The sequence below is a fragment of the Dichomitus squalens genome (assembly GCF_000275845.1).
Source record: "Dichomitus squalens LYAD-421 SS1 unplaced genomic scaffold DICSQscaffold_22, whole genome shotgun sequence".
Lineage (NCBI taxonomy): Eukaryota > Fungi > Basidiomycota > Agaricomycetes > Polyporales > Polyporaceae > Dichomitus > Dichomitus squalens.
The window spans coordinates 161,762-185,235 of record NW_006766904.1 but is presented as its reverse complement, the minus strand read 5'-3'; the positions used below and the strand labels follow the sequence as shown (position 1 = coordinate 185,235).

The window sequence follows — 23,474 nt, the reverse complement described above, 5'->3', positions numbered from 1 at the left end:
ACACTCCGCTATGGTTCCGAAAAGCACCGTGCTCTCGCAGCTCGCACCCCGCGCGCTGCTCAGTCAGCGACGGCAATGCGACCCGTTTATCGGTCTCTCCAAGCACCACCCCATCGCGTCCCTTCACCCTCCGTGCACCTCCTCCGGCTCTCGCGCCGATCGCCCTGTCCCGGTTCGATCCTCACATCACCGACTATGCAAATCATTTGCACCACGCTCGAGCCGCGTTGCAGCGGAGAGCTTCGCGCCAAACGCAGGATCTGTCAACACGTCCTCGGGCGACGCGATCGGACCGCACCGCAAAGGCGCGAAGTCTACGCAGACGCTGCATATAGCCCAATCGAGCACCGGCCTCGGGGCGTGGCCTGCTGTCGACGTTGTCGCGGCCGTGCTCGTGAAGCTCGACGCATAGATCATCCAGAAGCTCCTTGTAGCCACGCACCCCTTTCATGTACCGCCGCGGACCCACGCGTTCCTGCCTTCTCTGCGTGATGTATGTTATGCCACCCCTGCTAATGATGAACGATCGCGCATCGAAGCGTTCCATGACGTGACATGACATGACATACGCTGGGCGAGCAGTAAACCGCTGTGACACCCCGATCCTGATCGTACGCCACGAAACGAGAATGAGATGACATCCGTGCTGTACGTGCTCCCGGCGCCCACGTTCCTATCACTGCCGGAGCATTTCATAGTCGTAAGATGAAGTACCTGTGCGCGCAGGTGCGCTCCTGCTCATTCAAGTAGTGAGCATGGTAGAGCAGCTGCGAGAGGAGCGGACTTCAGCTCAGGGTGCCATTAACATGAAAACGTGGACACGCGTCGCAGTCAAACATTAAACGTACCCGGACAAGCTCACCTGAACCCCGACAATTAATCCGTCGACACGCGCCGCCGCTCGACGTGGACAACACGCTGATCAATGACGCCTCACACTTTCATACTCACACTTCAGTCTTCATGCGCATGCGCCATGAGGCCGCCGAATGCGGGACTCCGTGCGACCATACGTAGGTGCGCATGCATCATACAATCAGAGTTTAAGGTATTCCCTTTACGGTCGACACCTTCGAAACCGGGGACAAGAGGACCCCTAGCAACGGCTACAGGACCGGCACTGCTAACTCTCGGACCTCGAGGTTATGGCCATTAATATTGGCACATGGCCGTGACACGCCCCTATTCAGTTCGCGGGCACGATCGACGAGTTGTCGTCACTGCGATAGGACTCGCGACCGGACTCGGGCCATGCCAAACAGCGATCGTTCGCTTGGCTTGGCAGTAGGCTCGTCGAGATCTGCCCCCACCGGAAGGATGCGAGATCTTGCGGTAACAGTGAAGCACCACAGACGTGCAGGCTGCGCTGCTCGATGCTCAGGACCCCCGGAGCCGTGCACCCGAGTCTGACGGTGCCATACACCTACAACTGGCTGTACTTACTTAGGTACTTGCTGTACATACCAGAATCAGTGTTGATCGCGATCGGCGGCGCGCCAGATCGGGCAAGACGCGTGCGCGCTCCTACTTGGACGGCATGGCGATACGATAGCAGTGACCATGTAGCGAGCTGGCGGTGGTTGCGCAACGTTCCATTGGCTTCGGCTCGGAGTCGGGACGAACGCAGCTACCGGCGGGACGGAGCGGATGCTGCGTTTGCTCGCGCTGCTCAATCAATCAGGTGCGCATCGCGGCCGCGGCTATGCCTCCCTCGCGTTCATTTTGAGCGTTTGGGGATGACGGAGTGCTATGTAGAGGTATGTTGCTAGGACGGCATCGGAGCCTGCTTGCGAGGAGTCCGACGTTTGGTGTGTCCATGGAGTCACCTAAGAGAATATGTTTGTGTAGAGTGAATGTCGCCACTGGCAGCGAGGAGCAGCGTGGCCGGAGGTGAGTCCGTTGACTCCGAACCCCGGATCTCGATGTTGTCCAAGCGGGCACTGCGGGCTCAGATCCGGAGGATCGTCGACTCGCATGCTGAAGATGCGACGGCGGAACAAAGACGCACGAGCGTGAGCGGGCGATTGCTAGGATTGTCCAAATTGACAAACTGACGCACGATGGGCGATCCCGCGGATATGTCTCCTCGTAGAATATGAATACGCGCGCCGATGTCAATGTGGGCGGACGTGGACGATCGCCTCGTTTTTGTGCAGACACGTCTGTCCGACGGACGAGAGCTGGGAATATACCAGTGAATAATATAATCAAGAGCCCATACCAGGGACAAGAGCATACCGGGCCTTCTCCTGCAGACCGACGTCTTGTCCGCCCTTAGCACATGTACCTGGCCAATTTTGTTCCCTATCATCATGAGAGATATGCTGTCTAGCCTGCAGGGCTACCAAGGGCGCGGCCGGATATGACGTCCTGTACCAGGGCATGTGAAACCCGTCGCTATTTGCGTCCACATTGTTCTCGGAGCCGCCGAAGTGTGAGGCTTGCGGCCTGAGGGTTCAGATGCCTGAAAGGCCTGAGGCGGGCGCTTCCCGTGACCCACGCTTTCGTGGGCTTGCCACGGGAAGCACCCGCCAGAAGCCCGCCGTGATCGACCGTCCTCCCCCGTCTAGACGTTTCTTTATGAGCGCGAGAGATATCGCAGAACACCGCCAGGGGGAGCATTTGGACGCGCGGGTCAGAAATTCTGCAGGCCTTCCAGAGAGCGCAACGTTCGTCATCGCCCTCTCATTTGTTCGCACACCCGCCCAATCATGGAACTCAGCCGGCCACCAGCGACGCGTAACACGCCAGCCACGCTGTCCTATCTGCGCTCCGCGACCTCGGTATCAATGCGGACGCGTCCTAGCGCGACGAAGCGGGGTCCCGCATACTCCAGGGGGGGAGCGCGGGCGGACCCTATTCGGCTCGCGATCAAGCCAGCTCTTGAGGGCTCGAGCCGGCGCAATGGAGCCTTTGCTCGCCAAGGCTACTCGTAAACTCGTAATTGGGGCCCGCACGTGAGCACACGCCCTGAGCTCGAGCGATACGCGGGGGCAGATGGAGGACCTCGCGCCCGGGTGCCGGGAAGGGGATGCCAATGCGGGTGTTGCGCTGCTGCAATCGGACAGACAGCGAACCAGCGAACCGTGTCCGGAATCACATCGGCCTCGCGGACGCTGGGCCTGGAGGCTGAGTCTGAGCGCGAGCAAAGGTGCTCGCGTGTGGTACGCTCGCTCACCGGACACGGGGGTGCCTCTTGCGCCGGGTTGGCAGGGAGGCAGAGAGACCTCAAGGAGGGCGACGGCGTGCCGCGGCTGGAAGAGTTCGAGAGGGGCAGGCTGGAGACGAAAGCGGAGTAGGAGGGGTAGTTTCGGGATATTCTTATCGTGGGGCACGTATGACGGAAGGTCGTCTACCGAGATAGCGAGCCTGAGAGAGGGCCCAGAGGCCAGACCTGCGAACATGTTGCGGCGTTGAGATCGCTAACGTGAGGACGACGCGATCGAACCTCGAGGGTCTCGCCGCAATCGAGACGGACGCGAGGGGCAGGTGAGAGGCCGCGGGAGGAAGCTTTTCGGCAACAACGGAGGTTTGAGGGTCGCGATGGGGTCCCCGGAGAGTGCCTGAGATAACAGCAGCTTGTGTGCAAGGGAAGCGAGTGTGATGTGTGCCAGCGCAGGTCCTATCAAGTCAACACAGGAGCCCGAGCAGCTGTGTGCGGCGGGCTTCCCGCACGAATTTGATCGGTCTCGTACTTCTTCCGAACACAAAAGGGGACGCGCAAGCAGCGCTATAACACCGGATATGCAAACGTTTCTTCTGCATCCGCGCGACACATTGCCTTGTGTTACGTTGGCGCGAGTAAGGGTGTCTGTACGTCTGAGGAACGGATGGTCAGGCATTCCAGAATATTTGCTGCGCTGCGGCTGCTACGTGAATGGCATTCGCCACCAAGAAACGCAAGTCACCGCGCCTCGTGTAGACCTGCCTCCAGACAGGTCAGTATCGCCATCCGGAAGCTTTGCAGGTACGCACCTTGAGTTCAGAACCTAGACCATCGATGGTAGTACTCGAGCACATGCGGCAACCAATCCCGACCACTTCGGTCCGAATATCCCGTCTACATCAGGATAAACTATTGCCTATTACAACGTCATCTAGACGGCGCTAAAAGTACCGGAGCCACGACCAGCGAGCGGATGCGGAGGGAAGCGGGGAAAAGAAGCGACGAGAATGGGAAGCCTGGCAGCGATGCGTGGAAGTGCGCCACCGCAAGATACCGTGCCAATGGGCTCGGACGGCGGTGGAGCAAAAGGGATCCGGGAATGCGGAAAGGACCGTGGGCGAGTGGGAAAGGCTGAATTCCATGAAAGAAAGAAGGGCGGTGGGCGTGTTCGCGCTGCATCACTATGTCCATCATGCTTCGCCGCGTCCGAGAAAGACCGGCTGGATTGGGCTGCGGCGGCGTGTAGACGACGGCCGCGGTCTATCGGGAAGTGACCTAGAGTTGATAGAGTCATAGAACAACGAACATGACGGCGATTCGCATCGGAACACCGTTGACCGGGGTCAGTAGTTGCGGTGAGAACCACCTGCGTTTGAGTCCTTGTATGCTGAAGTGCGTAAGCTGGTGCTTCGACAGTACCAACTCCGTCCAGATCGTAAGTTTGCGAATTCATGCACGACGCACCATGGCACCAAAACTGCGATCGTTGCTGAGACTGACCTCCTGATACTGGACCGTTCCCACCCTAGCCTGATCTTCTCCTCTTCTCGCGACAAGCCGAGAGTGTAGCTGGACCAATAGCAGAACCGGATGGACAAGGATACTGAAGGGTCTGGCGTGCTTGAACGGCAATTATAACGAAGGAGAGCCAGGCCCATTACGATGGGACCACATACGACCTCGGAGCTGAAAACATCATCATGGCAGTGCAAGGTGCCAGAGACATATTGTGAGCTTGGTTTCGGGTGGTATCAGCCATGGGACTTACTGCTCGGATCGTCGGAGACGGTAGGGGCGCGAATGACATTGCTGCGAGATTATGAGCCTCCACAGTGCATGACATCTAGACAACCGGTTTGGGACACATGAAGGAGCCTCTGGAAGCGAGCTGAGGTGCGGCAAGTACTCAGCACAAACCATGTCAGCACTGCACTGAATGATCGAGAAACATACCACATACATCAGGAATTAATGATACCCAGTGGGTTGGGTGGCTGGGGGGCCGCGAAAGTCTTGAGCTTCTGGTCCAAATGGCGTTGCGAAGTGTACAGCCATAAAGCGAACAGAAATCGACATGATGAAGGCGCAGATGGCCACATCCCGAATATAACACTTGCATCGGCGCAGGGCGAGCACTAGGTGGCCGACAACGGGAGACGGCCGACCGCAGTACCAGCGATCGACACCCAGCGCTTGCTCGGGTCCGTGGTTATCACCGGAAACGCCATAAACCGGGAGCGAGGCCTACCACCTGACGTCAGTCCGTCGTTGGATATACAAGTCGTTAATCACCTAGGACCGGCGCACACGATCGACCTCGGCGGTCGGACTTGCCAATCTAGGTCTCTTGTTGGCTCGCTGCATTGTGCCGACGATGGGAAGGTAAGTAAGGGACAACAGCTCAGCTCGACTCAAAACGCGGCAAACCAACACTAATCCAGGCGATTTGGTAGATCTGGCACTTCGTCTTGATCTAATGCACCGGCTGAGCGAAGGAACGCCGACAAATTTGACGTGTTCCGGGTACGTATGGATCCACGCGCACCGGCTTCTGTCTTGCTGGGTCCTGGAAAGGCAGTTTCTTGATAGCTGTCCTCCGACACACGACGCAGTGCCATGGAACTCGGTAAGCTGTGCATGGCTTTGTTTAGTGTCTCATAAATTGCAGAGGCGCACGAAGGGAACATACATTGAGTTAAGCCGACTGCGATGCGAGACGCAAGGACCGCACGTCCGCCTGCGTGGCGAGCGAGCTACGGTCATTCATTGAACCGCGCATCGCACAGTTGGCAGACAGACGAACAGCAGATCGTTGCATCTGCGCTGTATGCAAGACCTTCCCTGCAGGTCTTGCGACAGCGGCCTACAGCTAGATGCACGGAGAATGGCGGAACAGTGCTCCTGGTGCACGAGCAATGCGTGAGTTTTCCTGTGTCACGATCACGGTAGGCTTTATCAGGCGCTATCGCACAAGACCAGGCGCTGTTTGAAAACCGAGAGTACGATACGTCAAACCGCTGCAAGAGTTCCGGTGAATTAACTTTGAAGTGCTGACAAGACAGGGGTGAAGCTTACATTGTCTACCATTCCCCTCACCATGAGGAAGCACACCACAGGAGAGCTCTAGCTGAGCACTGGGATCCCTAGGTGAAATATAGTCAGGTGGCTGTTACCGTCGTTGGTATATTGAGGTTGCGTCAGTATGAACCTGGAGCGCCGGCTATTCCACCATGGCGAGAAGGAAGACCGGCAGGACATTTAGTCTGCTACCAAAAGACTGTCGCATTCATCAGCCTGTTGACACGAAAAGTCCAAGAGGCAAGACGAGAGCGATCTGCAAGGAATGATAGTCTACCACCATGCAAGTGCACGAGTAAGCACTTGCTGGCATAATCTGAAGAGGACATAACGGCGCTGTTAATCGAACCCAGCGACGCCCAACTGCTGACATAATCGCAAGCATTCTGAAGTCAGCGCTAGCGCTAGCCGCTGTCTGGCATAACACACCTGGTGGTGCAAGCTAATCACCACCACCTGATTGTTTGCGCTGAATGCTCAGGGATCCACTTTGGAATGAGAACCTGGGTACTAGGAATTCACTTCACCAGGTACGAGGAGCTCAGACCGATTTTTGCTACGGGTCCAGTCTGGACTCACCTCGTTTTTGTCAACTCCTTCTTATGCTAGGAAATATCAAGTATCGAGTCAAAGAATTCCAAGGTTTCAAGAATGTTCAGGCCAAGCCGCTGTCAAGTCCCGAGGTCGCTAGAACTTCTCTCCTGTACCCGGGCCTCCCGGGTACTGACTCTCATCATGAAGTCCATTTCACAGAACACCAAGGCCTGACACGTGCATTCTCCTGCGGAGTTCTTCGACTCTTCGGAACCAGAAGTTGCCGTGAATAGCATGGGTTTAATAGCACCCCAGTAACGAGTCGGCGATGTCTACGGAGTATACACCGTGGTTGGCCTAGGCGGCTCTGGGGAGTGCGCACTCGCAGCGGGGGTGTTCCGCGCCCTCCCGCTTGCATTCCCCGAGTTGCTCGCGGGCATGATGGCCGCGGTCGGACCCTTCGTCCAGGATTCGGACGTCAAGGTCCTGTACAGCGTTGTGGACATCGCGGGGCTGAATGACCTCCTCTGTCCGATCCTCGAGAACGCAGCGGGCGCGGTCGCGGGCATGGTGAGAGCGTACCATGGGCCAATGAGCGAGAAACGCGTGCCGCCCTCTCCGCCTGGAGCGGAGAACGTGTGCAGGCGGGACAAGGGGAAGATTGATTGCGATGACGTGGTTGGGGTGATGATTTCTGCGGTGACCCACGCGCGGTCGCTCCTCGCCAGGCTCGATCGCACACAGACCATAAGTGTTCCGTGACAGGCGCAGGCGGACGAGTGATAGAGCGTCTAACGTCCAAGATTCTTCGACGGCGTCCTCGACCTCACGACAACAGAGCTCGCGGATGAGCTCGTAGGCGGGGTCCTCGCCACGTGTCCGCATCTACTCGACGTGGCCGAGCGCAAGGGCGTGCCCCAGGTCATTTCGCTGGGCGCTTTGGAGTTTGTATTCTTCGGGCCTATGAATACCGCCCCGAGTAAGTGGCAAACGCGTTGGAAGAAGTTGTGTCAACATGCCCCTGCGTCATGCTCATACGCACGACACGGGAGGAATGCGAGCAGTTCGGAGAGACCATCGCGAGGCAGTTGTGGGAGTCCGGTGCGAGGCTAGACGGCACGGAATTGAAGGTTCCGCGCGGAGGCGTGAGCGCATAGCGGCGTGAGCGGTGGCGCTCTTGAGGATCGAAAAAAAGCGGATGGTGTACTTTTCCATGGTTGACGATGGTCTGGCCGAAGGTGGAGGACGCAACAGGTAGTCTGGTTGGGATGCTGGGTCTGGACCCTGAAGTTACAGGTAATAGTGCGCAGGTACGATAAGATGACTTCCATATTCTTTGGACGAAGAGCATAGTTTTGTGACAATCAACGGCGAGCTGGTACTGAGATAGGAAAGACGGTGAGTAGAATTGATTGGGCTGGTCACTTCGCCTACGCTGCTGAAGAGCATCAATTTCTGTCGAGTGGGTCTCGGAAGCCCGGAAGGCACACTTTCGAGATTCTATGATATCTTCAGCGTGACTCGACTTCATGACGTGGGAAAGCTCGGTGAACGTACCTAACTCAGATCCTAATAAGTCGGCACTACGCCACAAGAAAGCGTCCCGGAAGCTACACGTGGAATAGAACGGGCTATGTGAATAAGTACAGGCACAGGTTCTGATATATATCTCGATACAAAACATTCCTATGACAACATTGCTATGCGAGTGCAGTGTGAAGAGAATCTTACACTGCTCCCGATTACGAGGGAAGGCGGATGTGGGTGTCGTGTAACAGTATCGGTGGGAATGTATGGGCTTGGGATGGGTGAAGGCAGGAGTGTAGTATGTAAACAGCGTAACGGCGAAACAGACGGAGGATAGCACGATACAACTGGAGACCCAAAAGACGTGGACGTGAACATGACGTGAACAGGACATGGATGCATCGGGAGACGTCGACTGACACGAAGAGTCCGTAGGAGCGAGTGTACGACGGAAGTCGAGCACAGAAGAGGGGAGGGGGTAGATGAGCAAACACTCAGTCCCAACCCTCCTCTGCGCTTCTCCTCACGAGGCGGCGGACCTTCTTCTTGTACCCTGTGACGGCCACGGAGATTCAGTACATGACTGCGAAAGCAAACACACTGGCATACCTTCGAAGTCGGTTCGAACTTCTTTCGCCGCATCCACATTAGCGGGACTGTCCAAATTTGGCTTGTCGGATGAAAGGAGGGAGATCACGCTGAGAAGCTGCAGGACGGTGGAATGTGAGCGACGGCCTAGAAGGGCACATTGGGGAACTAACAATCGACTCGACAGTGTGCACGGGCAGCCAACGCTCTCCGGATTCTTCATATCCATACTGATCTTCACCTGGTGGATGCTGGAACGATGCATAAGCCCAATGTGCCTGTTGTAGAGCATGCGAACGACTGACTAGGATCGAGATGCAAACGACGCCATCGGGGTAGACTGTGTAATGACGTAGGTAAAACGATGCAGGGACATGGATTGGGATGGACGCACTGTTAGGATGCCACATCGGTGTGATGAACTTCATCTTCGGAGGGTTCAGGGGGAAGTCTTCCGGGAAGCTCAGGCGAGCTTTGAAGAAGCCACCCTCGCTAATGAAGCGAGTCAGGACTACTTCCTGTGATATGATTAAATACGAGATGGTCGTACTATATGGTGTCCGGAGGGCTAACAGAAGACAGCATCGTTCAAATCTAGCCTGAAGAACTAGCCGCTAGGAGAGACGTACCCAATGATCATCACCTCCCACTCATAGAGGTTGTTGTCGTCGACAAGACCTGAAGCCGCGTACCATGATTCGAAAAAGGCATGCAACGTCGTACAGGATATCCATCATGCAGGTTCATCAGTGATTCGCTATATCCCGCGAAACCCGGACGGTCCGTACCTGCGGAAAAGCCTTCCAAGGGATGCTTGGTGAGTTCCGCGAGCTGACGCCGGAGTAGGAGAGTGTTGGAGGCCACATGGCCCGGAGCTCCAGACCTAGCAGACATTGTGCTGTGTTACTGCAGAGACGTGAGAGGAGGAGGATGCAGAAACGGCTGTGAGCGCGAGGATGGTGTGGGGATCGATGTAAGAGCGGAAGTTGGTATAGGCGCCCATGGATCTCGCAATTATGGCTTATATAACCCCACTTCAATTTTGTTTATCACAAGTCTTGCGCACCTTGATCCTCCTTGATCTCATTGTTATGCCAGCTTCATACGCTCCGGTTCTTTCGTAACCGCTGCTACTCAGTCCGCGCGAACATACCATAGTTCATAGCGGCTCAAGGTACACCTCAGGCCTTGATAGCTCTCCACGTATTGCTGAATCGATGCGACATAGCGGATTGGTCAGCACTCAAAAAACAAAGCGACCGACATATAAGAACTCCACGCGTAAAGCTCGAATTGTTGTACCTACCGATGGTCAAGACGACACAATCCATGTTTCTTGAGCTGGACATCTTTTCAAATGCTCCTCCCGCCTCCAACAAACGGCAAAAGATACTCAGGAACGGTTCAAGTGTAATACTGGAATTTAGGGAGGGACAACAGTCTCGGAAACTTTATCGATCAACGGTAGGTCTACTTGCTATGCGGTAGTAACGTGTCTAGCCTAGGACGCCCCAGTGGAAAACGAAGGTCGGTAGGCTGGTTCTACCCCGTGCAGAACAATCTACGTGCTCGGCTTGATAAATGAATAACCACTCGGTATCATCCTTCCCCGGGGCGTCAGATTGTACTTAAGAGTCTCTGCTCAGCAGGATGACGCGGCAACGCGCACAGACCAGCCCCAATGGTGTAGTAGCACCTCTCTCTTGACTGGTGTGCGCTCAGTGGACACCGGGGGGACATGGACAGCCTCCATAGACTCTAACGAATAGTCGAGCAAGATACGACTCAACAGCGCACATATGCTTATAAAAGGACTTGTCCTTGCATTTCCCTCCTGATTCCAGCTCTGTATACCCCGCTTTTCAAGATTTCTCTTCTCCTCGCCAATGCTGCGTGTATCTATCACGGTTTATTATCGCCTCGGTCGCCAACACGAGAGGGAGAACGGAACATAGGAGCTGGGTGTGCACAAGCTCATCACGGACGGGCCACACGTAATCGTACGCCGCCCGAGCTACATCGCCTCCGCCGTGATTGCGGCTCGGAACATCATCGTAATGACGATGGCGGGTCGTGGTACACGGAAGCGGGATTGCGAGGCACGCCTGCGGGGAAGTTGCTGGGGCATCCGTTGTTGGCGGTCGGGATCTACGTTGCATGAAACATGCTTTGTCGAGCCAATGGTGAGGAGGGGATGCTGAGGAAGGAGTTTACAGGACGATGGGACGCATGAGCCCCGAAGACGCCTTGCAAACCTGGTACCTTTCATTCACTCAGCAGAGTCCGGTAGATCAATGGGAATGGGAAGGTATTTCCGGTAAGCACAGTTTGGTGCCACATACCCAAGAGTCGTTGCTTAATAACACCGCGGCAGACTCCGTACGAGTGCAAGGTCCCATACCTTATCTTAGCAGACGATTGATAAGAGATGCACACGCGAGGATTGTCTACAACTTCGATTTTTTGCAGCTCCTGAACTACAAATGCATGTCTGAGCTGGGAGGTCGTGATGCAGATCTTCATTGCCTCTTGCGCAGCTTTCGAATTTCTGAGCCCATTTCCAGAGCGCGTCGCCCTTCGACCCACTGCATGGCCTCTGAACGACGAAAACGGATTGAGCTCATCCCGGCCGTCCCATGTACTATGTGATCAGCTAAATTAGACGCACCACCGTATGTCTTCGGCACTACAATCCTCTTCAGCGGGGGGCCGGTCTCCCGACACCAGGTGAACCTAAAGTCGTTCGTTCGTTGCTCTGTCCCTGTTTCGAGATCCACTACATCGGCGTGCACCCAGACGTGCTATGCGCCCTCTGAGACGTGAGTTCGGCTATAGCATGGCAGAAAGGTACGTACTACTAGTGCAGGATAGTCTTTTGATGAAGATGAATGCACAATGTTAGATGTGAGACGGAGGAGGGAGCCAATAGGGACAGGGCGAGCAAACGAGATGCCGTCAAGAGACACAAACGTTACGTGCCCACGCGTGAACAGACACGAGTTGGCAAACCCGAGCTCGTATGCGAGTCGCATTAGGTAGCCACCAAAGATCTTCTGATGCACGCTGTGGTGAAGAAGTGAGTCTTTCGCAGTTTGATCCGAACAGATTGGAAACATACTTTCGCTCCTGAGGGAACATCACCATTGTTTTCTCGAGACGGGTATCTCCCAGCCAGACCCTCTCCACATCCTCATTCAGGTTAGACGTCTTTTCCTCTTGTCCGTAATTGAGATACATAGAGTGTAGCTCTTGGGATTCGGACGCAGTAGGCGGAACACGGTCGAGAGAACGGTCTGCTTGCGTCTGCCGGCGACGCCTGTGGACTGGAGGTCCGTCAGTGAGGCCTCAACAACTACGAAGAGTCCGAGAACAATGAACCTTCTCCGATGTTGTACAACTGGCGATCTTCCTCCGTATCCAACAAGAGTGGGTTCACCGGCCTCGAACGGTGTGTGCGTCCATCCCTACATACCATGCAGAATCGACCTGGTATTCTAATAGTTGATGTCATACATTGTATGAGATATGGTTGAATGATACTTACCCACCATAATGGTCTGCTCGCGACCGTCCTTCTCCAAGGCTTCCATTCGTACTGCGACTTCCATCGAGCTCTTACCCGTATGGATGATCTGCCCGCTCAATCGCATGTCCCGCACAGGGTAGAGGGATGCAAGCATATCCAGCCTATCACGCATGTCAGCTGTAGTTTTCAGAGACTTATCGAAAGTCGGGTGGACCAGACCTCTCAACCGAGGCAGTGACGATATAGAAGCCAGCGTCCGGCGGCAACGCTGGAACCTTGGGACCCAGCACATGCTTATACGCAATACTGCCTGAGAGCGAGTCTAGGTGCTCCATAAGCAAGCCTGTCCTGATGCCTCCGGATGCGTTCGTGTGTCTGTCGAGCACTTCTGGAGATGAGGCAAATGGGAGCAGGATCTCGCAGTAGGAGTCTTGCATGCGTCTCGGTTCCAGAGCGTGCTTGAGTGCAGGGTTCGCTGTGTCTTGGACAGGCTCCCGCTGCTCTGTAATAGATAGCTTGCTCAGTGCCTCGGACCAGAGGCCTTTTGAGCGTACTGGGAGGAATCTGCCGGCCCAATGTCAGTTCAAATTGCGGGCGTGAACGTATGTTGGCGCCGTGTCCAAATAGCTTACGATTGATGGGCTGGGTCCGTGCGATCTCCTGCATCAACCCGGTCAGTGTCAAGTGCTGTGTCAGTTGCTTTAAACTTACGAAACGTTCTCAGCAATTTGTCCATAGTCGCTATGTTCTGCGTTTCTTCCACCGCACCGAGTTCGTACGAACGGTGTAAAGTCGCATCCAAGTTACGCATAGCAGCGCTACATCGGAAATCGCGCCCAATGGCAGGTGCTTTGTACTTGACCGCGAGACTTCTTCGCGCCGCAGAATACATAGCGACACGGCAGCGGAGAGTAGAGGCACGAACTTGAAAAGCGCCAGCTCGGAAGGTTCTCCGCGAATCGCCGGCTCTTCGAACACAAACCCGGTAAAATCGGATTTGGAGCCCGGCCGGTCCGTGAACGCTCATACACGAATCGTCCGAAGGCCGCACTGTGCAAAGTTCGGTCACGGTTGACACCTACTATAGTAATCCCGTCCAGCACTGTCCACCTCTTTGCGTGCGAGGTTTGTACTACAGCGTTAAGTACACCCCCGTGTGCGGCGAATGCGAACAATTGTTGCATGTTGCATCTTCGTCCGAGTCCCAGGACCTTATCAGAGACGTGCCGTCTTATCAAGCCACTGCTAAAAATGTTTGATAGTCCGCACGCAACAGTACTAGTGCTGGAAGTCCTCGTGAGTGATCGCTGTGGTCCCCGACGCTTTCTATTGGACGAACACAACTAATCCCTTGTTCCCATAGACATGACAGCTTGATAACACGCTGAAAGTGCTCAAGTAGGCCCTATTGTTATCATAGGATTGTCGGAGGTTGCTCCTGTCAGAACACCCTTCATGCGCCCGCCGCGTAGACACATGCACTCACATGGGCTCCTATCGACACCGGTCCTCTTGGTCCCAGCGTGAACAGTGCTAACTCCTCCCTGCCCTTTCTTCTGTTCTCTGCACCTTCTAGAGGCCAGCCCCACTCGAACCCTGAGACCAATACCATGGGTTGCCACGAAGCACTCAATAACGGAGACGTCGTCTACCTCGTTATCAGCTGTCTTACGCCGGAAATCGAGGATCGCGCACCCCAGTGGAAGCAAGAACGTCGCGAACGAAACAAAGCCCTGGCACGTTTTGCTTGCGTCTGTAAGAGCTTCCGTCTTCCGGCTTTGCAGATGCTCTGGCGGAGGCTGGAGAGCATGCTGCCTCTACTTCGTCTCTTTTCGGCGCTACGACATGTCAAAGCCGAGGATGGAGACAATGAAGTTGACCTGCACGTAAGTCAATATCCTACAGCGCGACGGAGCCCACAATGCTTATACATCAGTCTAGGTGCTTTCAGGCGAGATCCTCCCTCATGAGTGGGAGAGATTTCTCGTGTACGCACAATATGTCCGCACAGTTGATTCGGCGTCGCGTCCAGTGGGCTTTGCCGCGCAGACACGGATCGCTCCCTCGGTATGGAGCCACATGGGACGCCTCGCATGCGGCAACCCTCTTTTGCCCAATCTTCAAGAGCTCGGCTGGGTAGTCCCTTCGCCGCAGTGCACTGGGATCCTTCCGTTTCTCTCGCCGACCATTGCACAGCTCAACATCGTCTGTTTCGGGATTGACGGCGATGCCGCTGCGGACATCGAGCACGAATGGAACGTTGCGCTACAAGCCATACTGCCGACCGTCTTCTCCGTTGCTTGCCAGATCACCAGATTGACCATGACGACTGGTCAGATCGACTACTTTACACCTCATCTAGCCTCTCTCCGCTTCCTTCGCTATTTCCGCGCCACTAGGGTGAACATCCGGACCCTGCGCATTCTGGCCGCTCTTGAAGATCTCCAAGAACTTCACGTTGGCAATTTCGACACCGCGGACGAAGCCGTCATATCGTTCTCAGGATTTTTGCGACTACGGACTTTGATCATCTCCGAACACCCCTCCAGCAGCTCGGTCTACAACGCCTTTTCCTCTCAAGAACTCACCAAGCTGTACGTACTCGAATACCCCGGCGAGTATCGCCACGCCTTACCTGAAACCTGCGAAATTTGGGCACATCGCTTCCCGAGTCTGCAAGTTCTGTGCTTCTATATTTCTCGACACAGCGGCGATGACGCTTCGCAAGTGCGTCCACTCCGCGACGCTATTACTCCGCTATTCGCCCTATCGGATCTGCGTACCGTGGGGTTGGCCACTTGGCACACGGTGTTCTCGATCGATGATTCCGACATGGCGGCATGCTCGCAGGCGTGGCATCGCCTCGAGGCTCTGCGACTTAGCTTTCCCTTCGGCACGAGCGATGCGAGGATGGACTCGAACACCTGCCCCACCCCTTCCTCCTTGCTCGCCTTCGCTAAGAAATGTCCAGAACTCAAGGAACTCCGTATTCGACGCCTCAAGGTCAATCGCGACAATCTGCTGCATCTGAATACACTCACTTCTCATTGGAGCCACGGGCTGCGGTATCTTGACGTTGAGCATGTCGACGCCGATGATAACGTGGTGCCGGATCTCGCCCGATGGATCGTCCGTCTTTTCCCGCATCTCGTGCCTCAAGTCCGGAATCCAGACCAGAGCTGGAAACGAGTACTCGATGCAGTGAGGAAATGCCAGTCTGGGGATATATAGCAAGAGTGTTTCCGATCATGATGAAGTACTTCTACAGATGCGGATGCATAGTTTTAGGTGAGCCCCGCCTCATCACCGTAATCGAGTGCTCAGTGACTTTGCGGCAACTGAAATGTTTCTAGAGATCAACGGTCCAAGACGTTCGGAAAATGGGGGGAAGGGATGGGACATACAACGGCGAAGGATGCTTGTCTCGTTCGAGTGTACACTATGTGGCTACCTCAGATGTACCGGGTCAGCTTTAGTTGACGTGCTCATGATGGGGTATTTCCTTGATATGATACATCCGCATGGTTGCTACCTCGCTACCACTCAAACTGGGAGACGGCCACCAGGATGGGCAACGGGTATTCTGGAATCTATGCCCGTGAATGCATGGTCGCCGGGGAAGCAGCACCCGAGCTTCCAAAATGTTTGGGTCAAGCTAGGTCTCCTTCCTCATGGTGACTGGCTGAGTTGAATGTATTCTATGAATAGGTCGATGTCAACTGTAATCAGTTGTAACCTCAGCGTAATTTCAAGATTTAGATCAACATATTTGTGAGGAAGGCTTCATGAGAGCGGGTTAATTGGAAGAGGCGCTCAAGCCGTCGACATCCCGGCGAGCCGGAGTCTTGATGGTTCGCCACCAGTACTCTCGACTGGTAACACTTCTGCCCCTTGCAACGCTGCTACTTTTCTACAACCTCATTTCTGTGCAAACATCCCCGACATCCCTTCAGCCTTGTCGCATTCTAAGGCCGAAGTTATGGATCGCCATAACGCATTTGACAACGCCGACGTTGTCTACCTCATCCTCAGCTGTCTCGCCCCCGACATCGATGATTGTGAGCTCTGGGAATCAGAATCTCGCGCGCGGAGCAGGTCTCTTGCGCGATGCGCTCGCGTCTGCAGTAGCCTCCGTCTTCCAGCGTTGCAAGTCCTCTGGCGGAGGCTAGAGGACATGTTGCCTCTCCTTCGCCTCTTCTCTGGGCTACAGATAGTGGAAGCGAATGATATCAACGGCGGAGTCGCGCTCTACGTGAGTTTCATTACTGTACCTTTATGCGTCGAGACCTCCTGATACGGGACTTCAAGACGCTCACAAGCGAAATCTTACCACATGAGTGGGAGAATTATCGCGTGTACGCTGAGTACGTTCAAAAAGTGGACTCGATATTTCGTCCGGCGGGCTTTGCTGCCAAGACACGCATCGATCCCTCGGTTTGGATCCAGTTGGGACATCTCGCCTGTGGAAGCCCTCTCTTGCCGAACCTCCTTGAACTGGGCTGGGTCATCTTGTCACCGAAATGCACTGGGCTTTTGTTCTTCCTTTCACCCAACATAACACGCTTGGGCATCGTGTCTTTCGGGATCGATGAGGACGCTGTTCCGGACAATGATGATGAGTGGCAAGCTGTGTTGCAAGCTTTGCTCCCAACCACCTTTCAAGTTGCGTCTCGTATCACCAGGTTGACCATGGCGACCGGTCAGATCGACTACTTCTCTCCACACCTGTCGAACCTTCATTCGCTTCGTTGTTTTCGTGGCACCAAAGTCGATATCCGCACACTTCGCGCTCTTGCCTCCCTTACAGAACTTGAAGAGCTGTACGTTCACCGATTTGACACTACCGATGAGCCTCCGGTGTCGTTCTCCGGATTCCCGCGGCTGCGGGTCCTGATCATCGCAGAGCATCCCTCGAGCAATCTAGTCTATGACGCATTCGCTTAGCCGCAGCTCGAAGAACTTCTCATTCGTGAATATCCGGGCCATTATCCCCTCAATATCACCGATAGCTGCAAGATTTGGGCGCATCGCTTCCCATCTTTGCAGACCCTTTCCTTCTATATCTCTAAGGAAGACCATGACGGACCGCCTCGTTGGCGTCCGCTCCGCGATCCCGTGGCTCCACTTCTTGCTCTCCGGAACCTACGAATCGCGAAGCTCGCTACTTGGTACACAATGTTCTCTATCGACGACGCCGACATGACTGCGTTTGCACAAGCATGGCCTCGCCTCCAGTCTCTGCAACTCTGCTTCACTTTTGGCGGGTACGGTCCAGGCTCGCGCCCAATGCCCTCTCCTACCCCCTCCTCTCTACTCACGCTGGCCACGAGGTGCCCCGACCTCAAGGAGATTCGAATCAGACGTCTTACGGTTCTCCGGAATAGTTTGCCTCTCTTAGACGAACACTCTGTTCCGCGTCATCATGGTCTACAGCGTCTGGGCGTCCAGCATGGCAACCTTGAGGACGCTATGGTACCTGAGTTCGCGCGCTGGCTGGATCATCTGTTTCCCCGTCTCGTGCCCAAGGCGTTGAACCTGGACGAAAGTTGGATGCGAGTGTTGGATGCCGTCAAGATTTGCCAAGCAGAGCGGCTACAGCAACAACCCTTGCCGGAGTAGCAAAGCCTTTGCACACAATCGGTAGACTCCGTGGCGATCTGGCGCATTGTCTATCTCAATGCTACGACATACAGATATTCGGGCCGCCGACCCCGGAATTTTGCGAGAGAGAGGGGTACAGTCCTAAAGAAGGTATCACTGACGGGGAGGCCACTCGGTTCGTTGAGGCGTTCCCCTTGCGGCTATCACACGCGTAGATTGTCAAGTATGATCCTACAAACAACGCTATCAGCACTCACAGAGACCGTGTATCCACTGGGATGCTGGTTGACTGCCAATGCAAGACGAGCGTCAGGAAAGACGGGCCCTTGATGATCAGCACACGGATACGTCGTCTCGAGGTCAGAAGAGTGGTCTATGTCACTCAAAATCTCACTGCGAGCGAGAGCATCTTCCTTCGTACACCCAGGGTGGGGCGCGTGCAGTCTAGACAAGGGGTTGACGTCGACTGTCGTCAGTCGCGGTCCCTCTGGGCTGGGAATGAAGAACGTGAGGCGAGAGCAAAAGGGCAAGAAGTATCTCTGCTTGTGGACCTGATGTACCTGATTACGGAACTCGTCGTATTTGATCAGGACGCTCCCGTCAGGACCCCATTCGTGCCACTGCCGCGTGGAGGCGTTCATGACGCTTTGTACGCTGCTAGCACGCTCGACGTGGTGTCGGAACGTAGCGCGAGGAATTAGGAGAAGGACGCGATTGCTTTGACTAGTATTCGCGCGTCCCTTGCAGAAAATCATCAGTTGAAGGACGATGACCCGTTGGGCGAGATCCGGCCAGAACACTGCAGAGGGCGGAGAGGTCGGTGGAGTAGGAGCCCAGGACTCCGAGCTGTAGCGTGGTGACATAGCCTATAGGTTGTCCATCTTCCGTGGCAAAGCGGTAGATCGCGATAGCGTTGTTGCGTCCTTCTGTTGCTCGAAGTCGATTGGTCCCTCCCTATTCCGACCGTCACAGCAAAAAACGACGGATTGATGAATGTCATTGAGGCACCGTACGGACCGCGAACATCCTGTGTGTCGTTTGTTGAGAGCCACTGAGTCTGAGCACCAACAACGTACTAGCATCTCGCACCCCGTCATCCAGTTCCGAACTTGCAGGTAGGGTTCGAGCGTGTCGCCCCCATGCCACGGCATCTTCAAAGCAATGTATGAGCCATATACCTGGGCGCAGATGATCTCGAGCCAAGTCCCTCCTGTATGTGTCCCTGCAGGAGGAACCAATCATGTACTTTTTGCCGCAAGAGATGAGGTAGAGCACCGCCGCTCTCCGGTAAGAGAGGAGACAACATCATGCCGCTGGTCTGGGGAGAGCTAAGCCGACGAAGCGACGTGAACAGCACGCACTGGACATTCATAAGCGGAGCCCCCACGAGGTCCTGAGTGACGTCCACGGCGAGGATGCTGTTCTCCAGGTTCTGCGGCAGCGATATCGCCCAACGGCGAGCGTCGGTGTTCTCGGCGTGGGAGGGCGGCGAGTACAGTACGATCAACGAGCGTGCTGTGTCTGTCCACAGCTCATACGAGATCGAGCTGCCAAACGCGCAGCGGACGAGGTCCTCCGTTCGGCGGCTATACCGCATCCCGTCGTTCGCGGCCTCGCCCACTCGCCCGTGTAGCATGACAAGTCGCCCACGCACGACCGCCGGCTATACTCTCGCAGCTTCTGGAGCCGTTCTAAGGTTGTCAGCCCCGCAGTGGGTGGGCCGTCGATCATTCCGTTGATGGCCAATTCGATGCAGTACACTAGGCGTGTGTCTGTGTAGATTAGGGTCCTGAGGAACCGGCAAACCTAAACGTAGTACGACGTCAGGACGGGTATACGAAGACTGTACCCTATCGCTCACCCTTTTACACGTAAGGAGTGTGCGTGCATCGAGAAGACCGAGTAGGACAAGCAACACATCCTCCGGCAGACTGCAGAGTCCTCTGAGGTCGCCGCCATCTGCGCGATTCGAGGGTGGATATGTAGGTGCCTGTGCAGCAACTTTCAGTTTCGGGCCTGCCTCCAGTGGCTGGGACCGATTATGGTGAAGAGCCTTCGAAACGGCCGATCGCTCGAAGGAGCTCAGTCTTTTCATAGTTGTGAAGCCAAGGGGACTTCATTAGGGCTAGTCAAAGATGGCGATTCGGTGGACGATTCGAGGGAACGATTCGGGAGACGATTCGAGAAGGGGGGAATCCGCGATTCTGGCAGAATCGCGTCGAATCGCCGGTGCGAGTCTGGAGGAGCACCGCCCACCCGAATCGCGATTCTCTGCACTCGATTCCCTCAGCCCAACCTCGGATAAGCCCTCTTAAAATAGGTTATATGTCCAAATTTTATTGGGGTTTGTCTTAGCACGTCTTACGAGCGACCATGGCCCTACTGCAAGCTTGCCGCTTCTCTACTTTTATCAGAATTGCCGGTCTACAGATTCCCTCCACCTTGAAATGTCCGATCAGACCGAAAACCCTACTTTCAGAAAGTCTGGCCGTCTCACTTGGCAACCTTCTGCTGGCTCTGGCACGAAGACCGGGAATCAAGTGCGCCGTGTGTCTTGTTGATGAAATGGATATATTTTTTCTGAGGTCCCAAGAGCTGTAACGAAGCATAGTAGGGGGAAGAGCAACGCGGCACACGGAGAGGAACCATCACGCGAGGATTACCTGATTTTGATATCACAGACGCCCGAAGGCCTGACCGACCTGGAATCGACCCGTAGAAACGTGGGGTGGTCAAAGTGCCCACACGAATCCAGGACGATTCCCTTCGACAGAATCGCTGCAGAATCGCTCGACGAACCGTCCTCCGAACCGCCATCTTTGACTACCCCTATTGACGTGGTGAGAACCTGCACATGGCGGCCTTAGGTATCTGTTCAACCGTTGCAAACTGGACAGCGCTTACCTCAGGAATTCGGGGCAAGGCAACACCGCCCTTCAAACGACAGTGACCAAAAGCAATACCAGAAGATGCGTCGTGAAGCCCAAGTCTATTGCGATGGTATGCTATGACATGGCTCGTAACATAATTATTTTGCTCCGGGAATCAATAAAAACACAAAACAATGCGATGCGTATGCGTATAAATGCGTGTCACAGAACCCATCCATCACAGCTCGTCGTGCGACCTGCTGTACTCGTCGTCATCATCGCCCGCCGGGGCGCCACCACTGTAGAGCTTGCTCGTGATCGGGTTCACGACGGCCTGCACCTCCCCGAGCTTCTCCTCAAGCTCCTCTGCGGTCGCCGACTGGCCGTTCTCGTCGATCCAGTCTGTCGTCTCCTTGACCGCGTCGAGGATCGCCTTCTTGTCCTCGTCCTCAAGTTTGCCGCCGAGACCGTCCTGGTCGGCGAGCTGCGTCTTGAGGCCGTACACGAAGGACGAGAGGTGGTTAAGCGCCTCGATACGCTTCCGCTGAGCCTCGTCTTCCGCCGCGAACTCCTCTGCCTCCTTCACCATACGCTCGATCTCTTCAGGTGACAGACGGCCCTTTTCGTTCGTGATCGTGATCGACTCCGACTTACCGGTTCCCTTGTCCACCGCCGAGATCTTCATGATACCGTTGGCGTCGACTTCGAAGGTGACCTCAATCTGAGGGACACCCCGGGGTGCGGGAGGAATACCGGAGAGCTCGAACTTGCCGAGGAGGTTGTTGTCCTTCGTCAACGAACGCTCGCCCTCGTAGACTTGGATCAACACGGTCTGCTGGTTGTCGGCAGCCGTCGAGAAGCTAAGACAGCAATGTCAGCATCGCTCGCAAGCTACATGGAATCACGAGGACACTCACATCTGACTCTTGCGAGTGGGGATGACGGTGTTACGAGGGATGATCTTGGTCATGACACCACCGGTGGTCTCGATACCAAGAGTGAGGGCGTTGACGTCGACGAGGACGACGTCACCGAGGGACTCGTCGCCGGCAAGGATACCACCCTGGACGGCAGCACCGTACGCGACAGCCTCGTCGGGGTTGATACCCTTCGAGGGCTCCTTGCCAAAGTACTCCTTGAGGAGTTGCTGGACCTTGGGGATACGAGTCGAGCCACCGACGAGAACAATCTCGTCAATGTCCTCCTTCTTGAGGTTCGCGTCCTTGAGGACTTGCTCAACGGGCTTCATGGTCTTGCGGAAGAGGTCCATGTTGAGCTCTTCGAACTTGGCGCGGGTGAGCGTCTCGGAGAAGTCGTTGCCGTTCTCAAACGACTCGATCTCGATGCGAGTCGACTGCTGGGAAGACAGCGTACGCTTAGCCTTCTCGACCTCGCGCTTGAGCTTGCCCATAGCGCGGAGATTGGGGGTGACGTCGGTGCCAGTCTTCTTCTTGTACTGTTTGACGAGATAGTCGATGACACGGTTGTCGAAGTCCTCACCGCCAAGGTGAGTGTCACCGGCAGTAGCCAAAACCTCGAATACACCGTCGTCGATGGAAAGGAGAGAGACATCGAAAGTACCTCCACCGAGATCATAGACGATGATCTGTGACTCGCCACCCTTCTTGTCAAGACCGTAGGCGATGGCAGCTGCGGTGGGCTCGTTGATGATACGGAGGACCTGGAGACCGGCGATGACACCTGCATCCTTGGTAGCCTGACGCTGCGCGTCGTTGAAGTACGCGGGGACAGTGACGACGGCGTGCGAGACGGGACGGCCAAGGTAGGCCTCGGCAGTCTCCTTCATCTTGCCGAGAACCATGGCGGAGATCTCCTCGGGAGTCTGGGCAAAATGTTAGTACTTTGCAGGACTGATGATAGGAAGCTACGCACAAATTCACGGGTCTCACCGCGATATTTGACCTGGACGCTAGGCTTCCCGCTCTTGTTGACGACCTTGAACGGCCAGTGCTTCATGTCGCGAAGGATTTCAGGGTCATCGAACTTGCGACCAATAAGACGCTTGGCGTCGAAGATAGTGTTCTCCGGGTTGGAGTGGAACGCATTCTTCGCGCTGTCACCAACACTGCAAATGGAGGAATTGGTACGTGGGTCGAACGGCACAAGCGAGAAGACTTACAGTCGTTCCTCGTCCGAGAAGCTTACCCATGAGGGGGTGATACGGTGACCTTGGTCGTTCGCAATGATTTCAACACGTCCGCCGCGCTGTACACCAACGCAAGAGTATGTCGTTCCAAGATCTGAGGCGAGGTCAGGTCGCGAACACGTCTAAGAACACGTTGCTACTTACCGATACCAATCACCGGGCCATACTTGGCCTTGTCCTCATCGGCGTTCACGGAAATCGGGCATAAAAGAATGAGAGCGAGGAAAGCGAGGAAGACAAGGGACAGCGACGACAGCAGTCGTCGTAATTGTGTCCGCGTCGGTCGACGGGGGAGAGACATGGTGGACTGAGGGGAGAGAGGAGGGTGTTTGCGATCCCGCAAGCCGGTCGCGCGTATTTATTCCAGCACACTCGAACTCGCCACGTCAACACCTCAGCATAGACGCCGACCCCGGA

General features: G+C 55.3%; 10 protein-coding genes across 10 annotated transcripts; 4 read left to right on the top strand and 6 right to left on the bottom strand.

Moving 5' to 3' along the window:
* Window positions 1-10: 10 nt before the first annotated feature.
* DICSQDRAFT_171367 (uncharacterized protein) lies at window positions 11-412 on the top strand (the record flags this gene model as incomplete). Its single annotated transcript, XM_007367034.1, has 1 exon — window positions 11-412. One exon carries the CDS (start codon window positions 11-13, stop codon window positions 410-412), a length of 402 nt encoding a protein of 133 aa, XP_007367096.1.
* Window positions 413-1,400: 988 nt separating this feature from the next.
* On the bottom strand, window positions 1,401-2,738 carry DICSQDRAFT_155897 (uncharacterized protein). Its single transcript, XM_007367033.1, has 3 exons — window positions 2,239-2,738; window positions 2,060-2,180; window positions 1,401-1,977 (listed from the first exon to the last, which is right to left on the bottom strand). The coding sequence occupies exons 1-3, from the start codon at window positions 2,382-2,384 to the stop codon at window positions 1,678-1,680; spliced, it is 567 nt and encodes a 188-aa protein (XP_007367095.1). The 5' UTR covers window positions 2,385-2,738; the 3' UTR covers window positions 1,401-1,677.
* Window positions 2,739-3,096: 358 nt separating this feature from the next.
* DICSQDRAFT_171366 (uncharacterized protein) lies at window positions 3,097-3,404 on the bottom strand (the record flags this gene model as incomplete). Its single annotated transcript, XM_007367032.1, has 2 exons — window positions 3,097-3,122; window positions 3,179-3,404. 2 exons carry the CDS (start codon window positions 3,402-3,404, stop codon window positions 3,097-3,099), a joined length of 252 nt encoding a protein of 83 aa, XP_007367094.1.
* Window positions 3,405-7,110: 3,706 nt separating this feature from the next.
* On the bottom strand, window positions 7,111-7,527 carry DICSQDRAFT_171365 (uncharacterized protein; the record flags this gene model as incomplete). Its single annotated transcript, XM_007367031.1, has 1 exon — window positions 7,111-7,527. One exon carries the CDS (start codon window positions 7,525-7,527, stop codon window positions 7,111-7,113), a length of 417 nt encoding a protein of 138 aa, XP_007367093.1.
* An 889-nt stretch (window positions 7,528-8,416) lies between these two features.
* DICSQDRAFT_155896 (ubiquitin-conjugating enzyme) lies at window positions 8,417-9,856 on the bottom strand. The gene is made up of 8 exons (XM_007367030.1): window positions 9,682-9,856; window positions 9,523-9,571; window positions 9,444-9,461; window positions 9,288-9,385; window positions 9,199-9,233; window positions 9,067-9,144; window positions 8,915-9,011; window positions 8,417-8,858 (listed from the first exon to the last, which is right to left on the bottom strand). Exons 1-8 carry the CDS (start codon window positions 9,785-9,787, stop codon window positions 8,800-8,802), a joined length of 540 nt encoding a protein of 179 aa, XP_007367092.1. The 5' UTR covers window positions 9,788-9,856; the 3' UTR covers window positions 8,417-8,799.
* Window positions 9,857-10,860: 1,004 nt separating this feature from the next.
* On the top strand, window positions 10,861-11,094 carry DICSQDRAFT_63657 (uncharacterized protein; the record flags this gene model as incomplete). Its single annotated transcript, XM_007367029.1, has 1 exon — window positions 10,861-11,094. A coding segment is annotated over one exon (234 nt), but the record flags the coding sequence as incomplete, so codon positions are not given.
* Window positions 11,095-11,412: 318 nt separating this feature from the next.
* DICSQDRAFT_63545 (Thioesterase/thiol ester dehydrase-isomerase) lies at window positions 11,413-12,856 on the bottom strand (the record flags this gene model as incomplete). The annotated part of the gene is made up of 7 exons (XM_007367028.1): window positions 11,413-11,489; window positions 11,562-11,694; window positions 11,749-11,956; window positions 12,012-12,216; window positions 12,272-12,379; window positions 12,438-12,580; window positions 12,639-12,856. 7 exons carry the CDS (start codon window positions 12,854-12,856, stop codon window positions 11,413-11,415), a joined length of 1,092 nt encoding a protein of 363 aa, XP_007367090.1.
* A 1,173-nt stretch (window positions 12,857-14,029) lies between these two features.
* Window positions 14,030-15,650, top strand: DICSQDRAFT_171363 (uncharacterized protein; the record flags this gene model as incomplete). The annotated part of the gene is made up of 2 exons (XM_007367027.1): window positions 14,030-14,305; window positions 14,361-15,650. 2 exons carry the CDS (start codon window positions 14,030-14,032, stop codon window positions 15,648-15,650), a joined length of 1,566 nt encoding a protein of 521 aa, XP_007367089.1.
* A 1,266-nt stretch (window positions 15,651-16,916) lies between these two features.
* On the top strand, window positions 16,917-17,743 carry DICSQDRAFT_137718 (uncharacterized protein). Its single transcript, XM_007367026.1, has one exon. The coding sequence runs from the start codon at window positions 17,109-17,111 to the stop codon at window positions 17,361-17,363; it is 255 nt and encodes an 84-aa protein (XP_007367088.1). The 5' UTR covers window positions 16,917-17,108; the 3' UTR covers window positions 17,364-17,743.
* A 3,250-nt stretch (window positions 17,744-20,993) lies between these two features.
* DICSQDRAFT_181491 (heat shock protein 70) lies at window positions 20,994-23,372 on the bottom strand. The gene is made up of 5 exons (XM_007367025.1): window positions 23,202-23,372; window positions 23,031-23,151; window positions 22,784-22,976; window positions 21,808-22,733; window positions 20,994-21,750 (listed from the first exon to the last, which is right to left on the bottom strand). The coding sequence occupies exons 1-5, from the start codon at window positions 23,356-23,358 to the stop codon at window positions 21,129-21,131; spliced, it is 2,019 nt and encodes a 672-aa protein (XP_007367087.1). The 5' UTR covers window positions 23,359-23,372; the 3' UTR covers window positions 20,994-21,128.
* Between the last annotated feature and the right edge of the window lie 102 nt (window positions 23,373-23,474).

Bases quoted from the DNA above. Each gene is read 5' to 3' on its own strand.
- DICSQDRAFT_155897 (XM_007367033.1), bottom strand. From the start codon at position 2,384: ATGCCCTGGTACAGGACGTCATATCCGGCCGCGCCCTTGGTAGCCCTG. The intron at 2,181-2,238 runs GTATGCTCTTGT...GTATATTCCCAG, and splicing joins GGTCTGCAGGAGAAGGCCCG to CTCTCGTCCGTCGGACAGAC. The intron at 1,978-2,059 runs GTGCGTCAGTTT...TCGCATCTTCAG, and splicing joins TATCCGCGGGATCGCCCATC to CATGCGAGTCGACGATCCTC.
- DICSQDRAFT_155896 (XM_007367030.1), bottom strand. From the start codon at position 9,787: ATGTCTGCTAGGTCTGGAGCTCCGGGCCATGTGGCCTCCAACACTCTC. The intron at 9,572-9,681 runs GTACGGACCGTC...ACGCGGCTTCAG, and splicing joins CTTGGAAGGCTTTTCCGCAG to GTCTTGTCGACGACAACAAC. The intron at 8,859-8,914 runs GTATGCCAGTGT...TGGCCGTCACAG, and splicing joins AGTTCGAACCGACTTCGAAG to GGTACAAGAAGAAGGTCCGC.
- DICSQDRAFT_137718 (XM_007367026.1), top strand. From the start codon at position 17,109: ATGGCGACCGGTCAGATCGACTACTTCTCTCCACACCTGTCGAACCTT.
- DICSQDRAFT_181491 (XM_007367025.1), bottom strand. From the start codon at position 23,358: ATGTCTCTCCCCCGTCGACCGACGCGGACACAATTACGACGACTGCTG. The intron at 23,152-23,201 runs GTAAGTAGCAAC...ACCTCGCCTCAG, and splicing joins TGGCCCGGTGATTGGTATCG to ATCTTGGAACGACATACTCT. The intron at 22,734-22,783 runs GTGCGTAGCTTC...CATTTTGCCCAG, and splicing joins GCGGTGAGACCCGTGAATTT to ACTCCCGAGGAGATCTCCGC.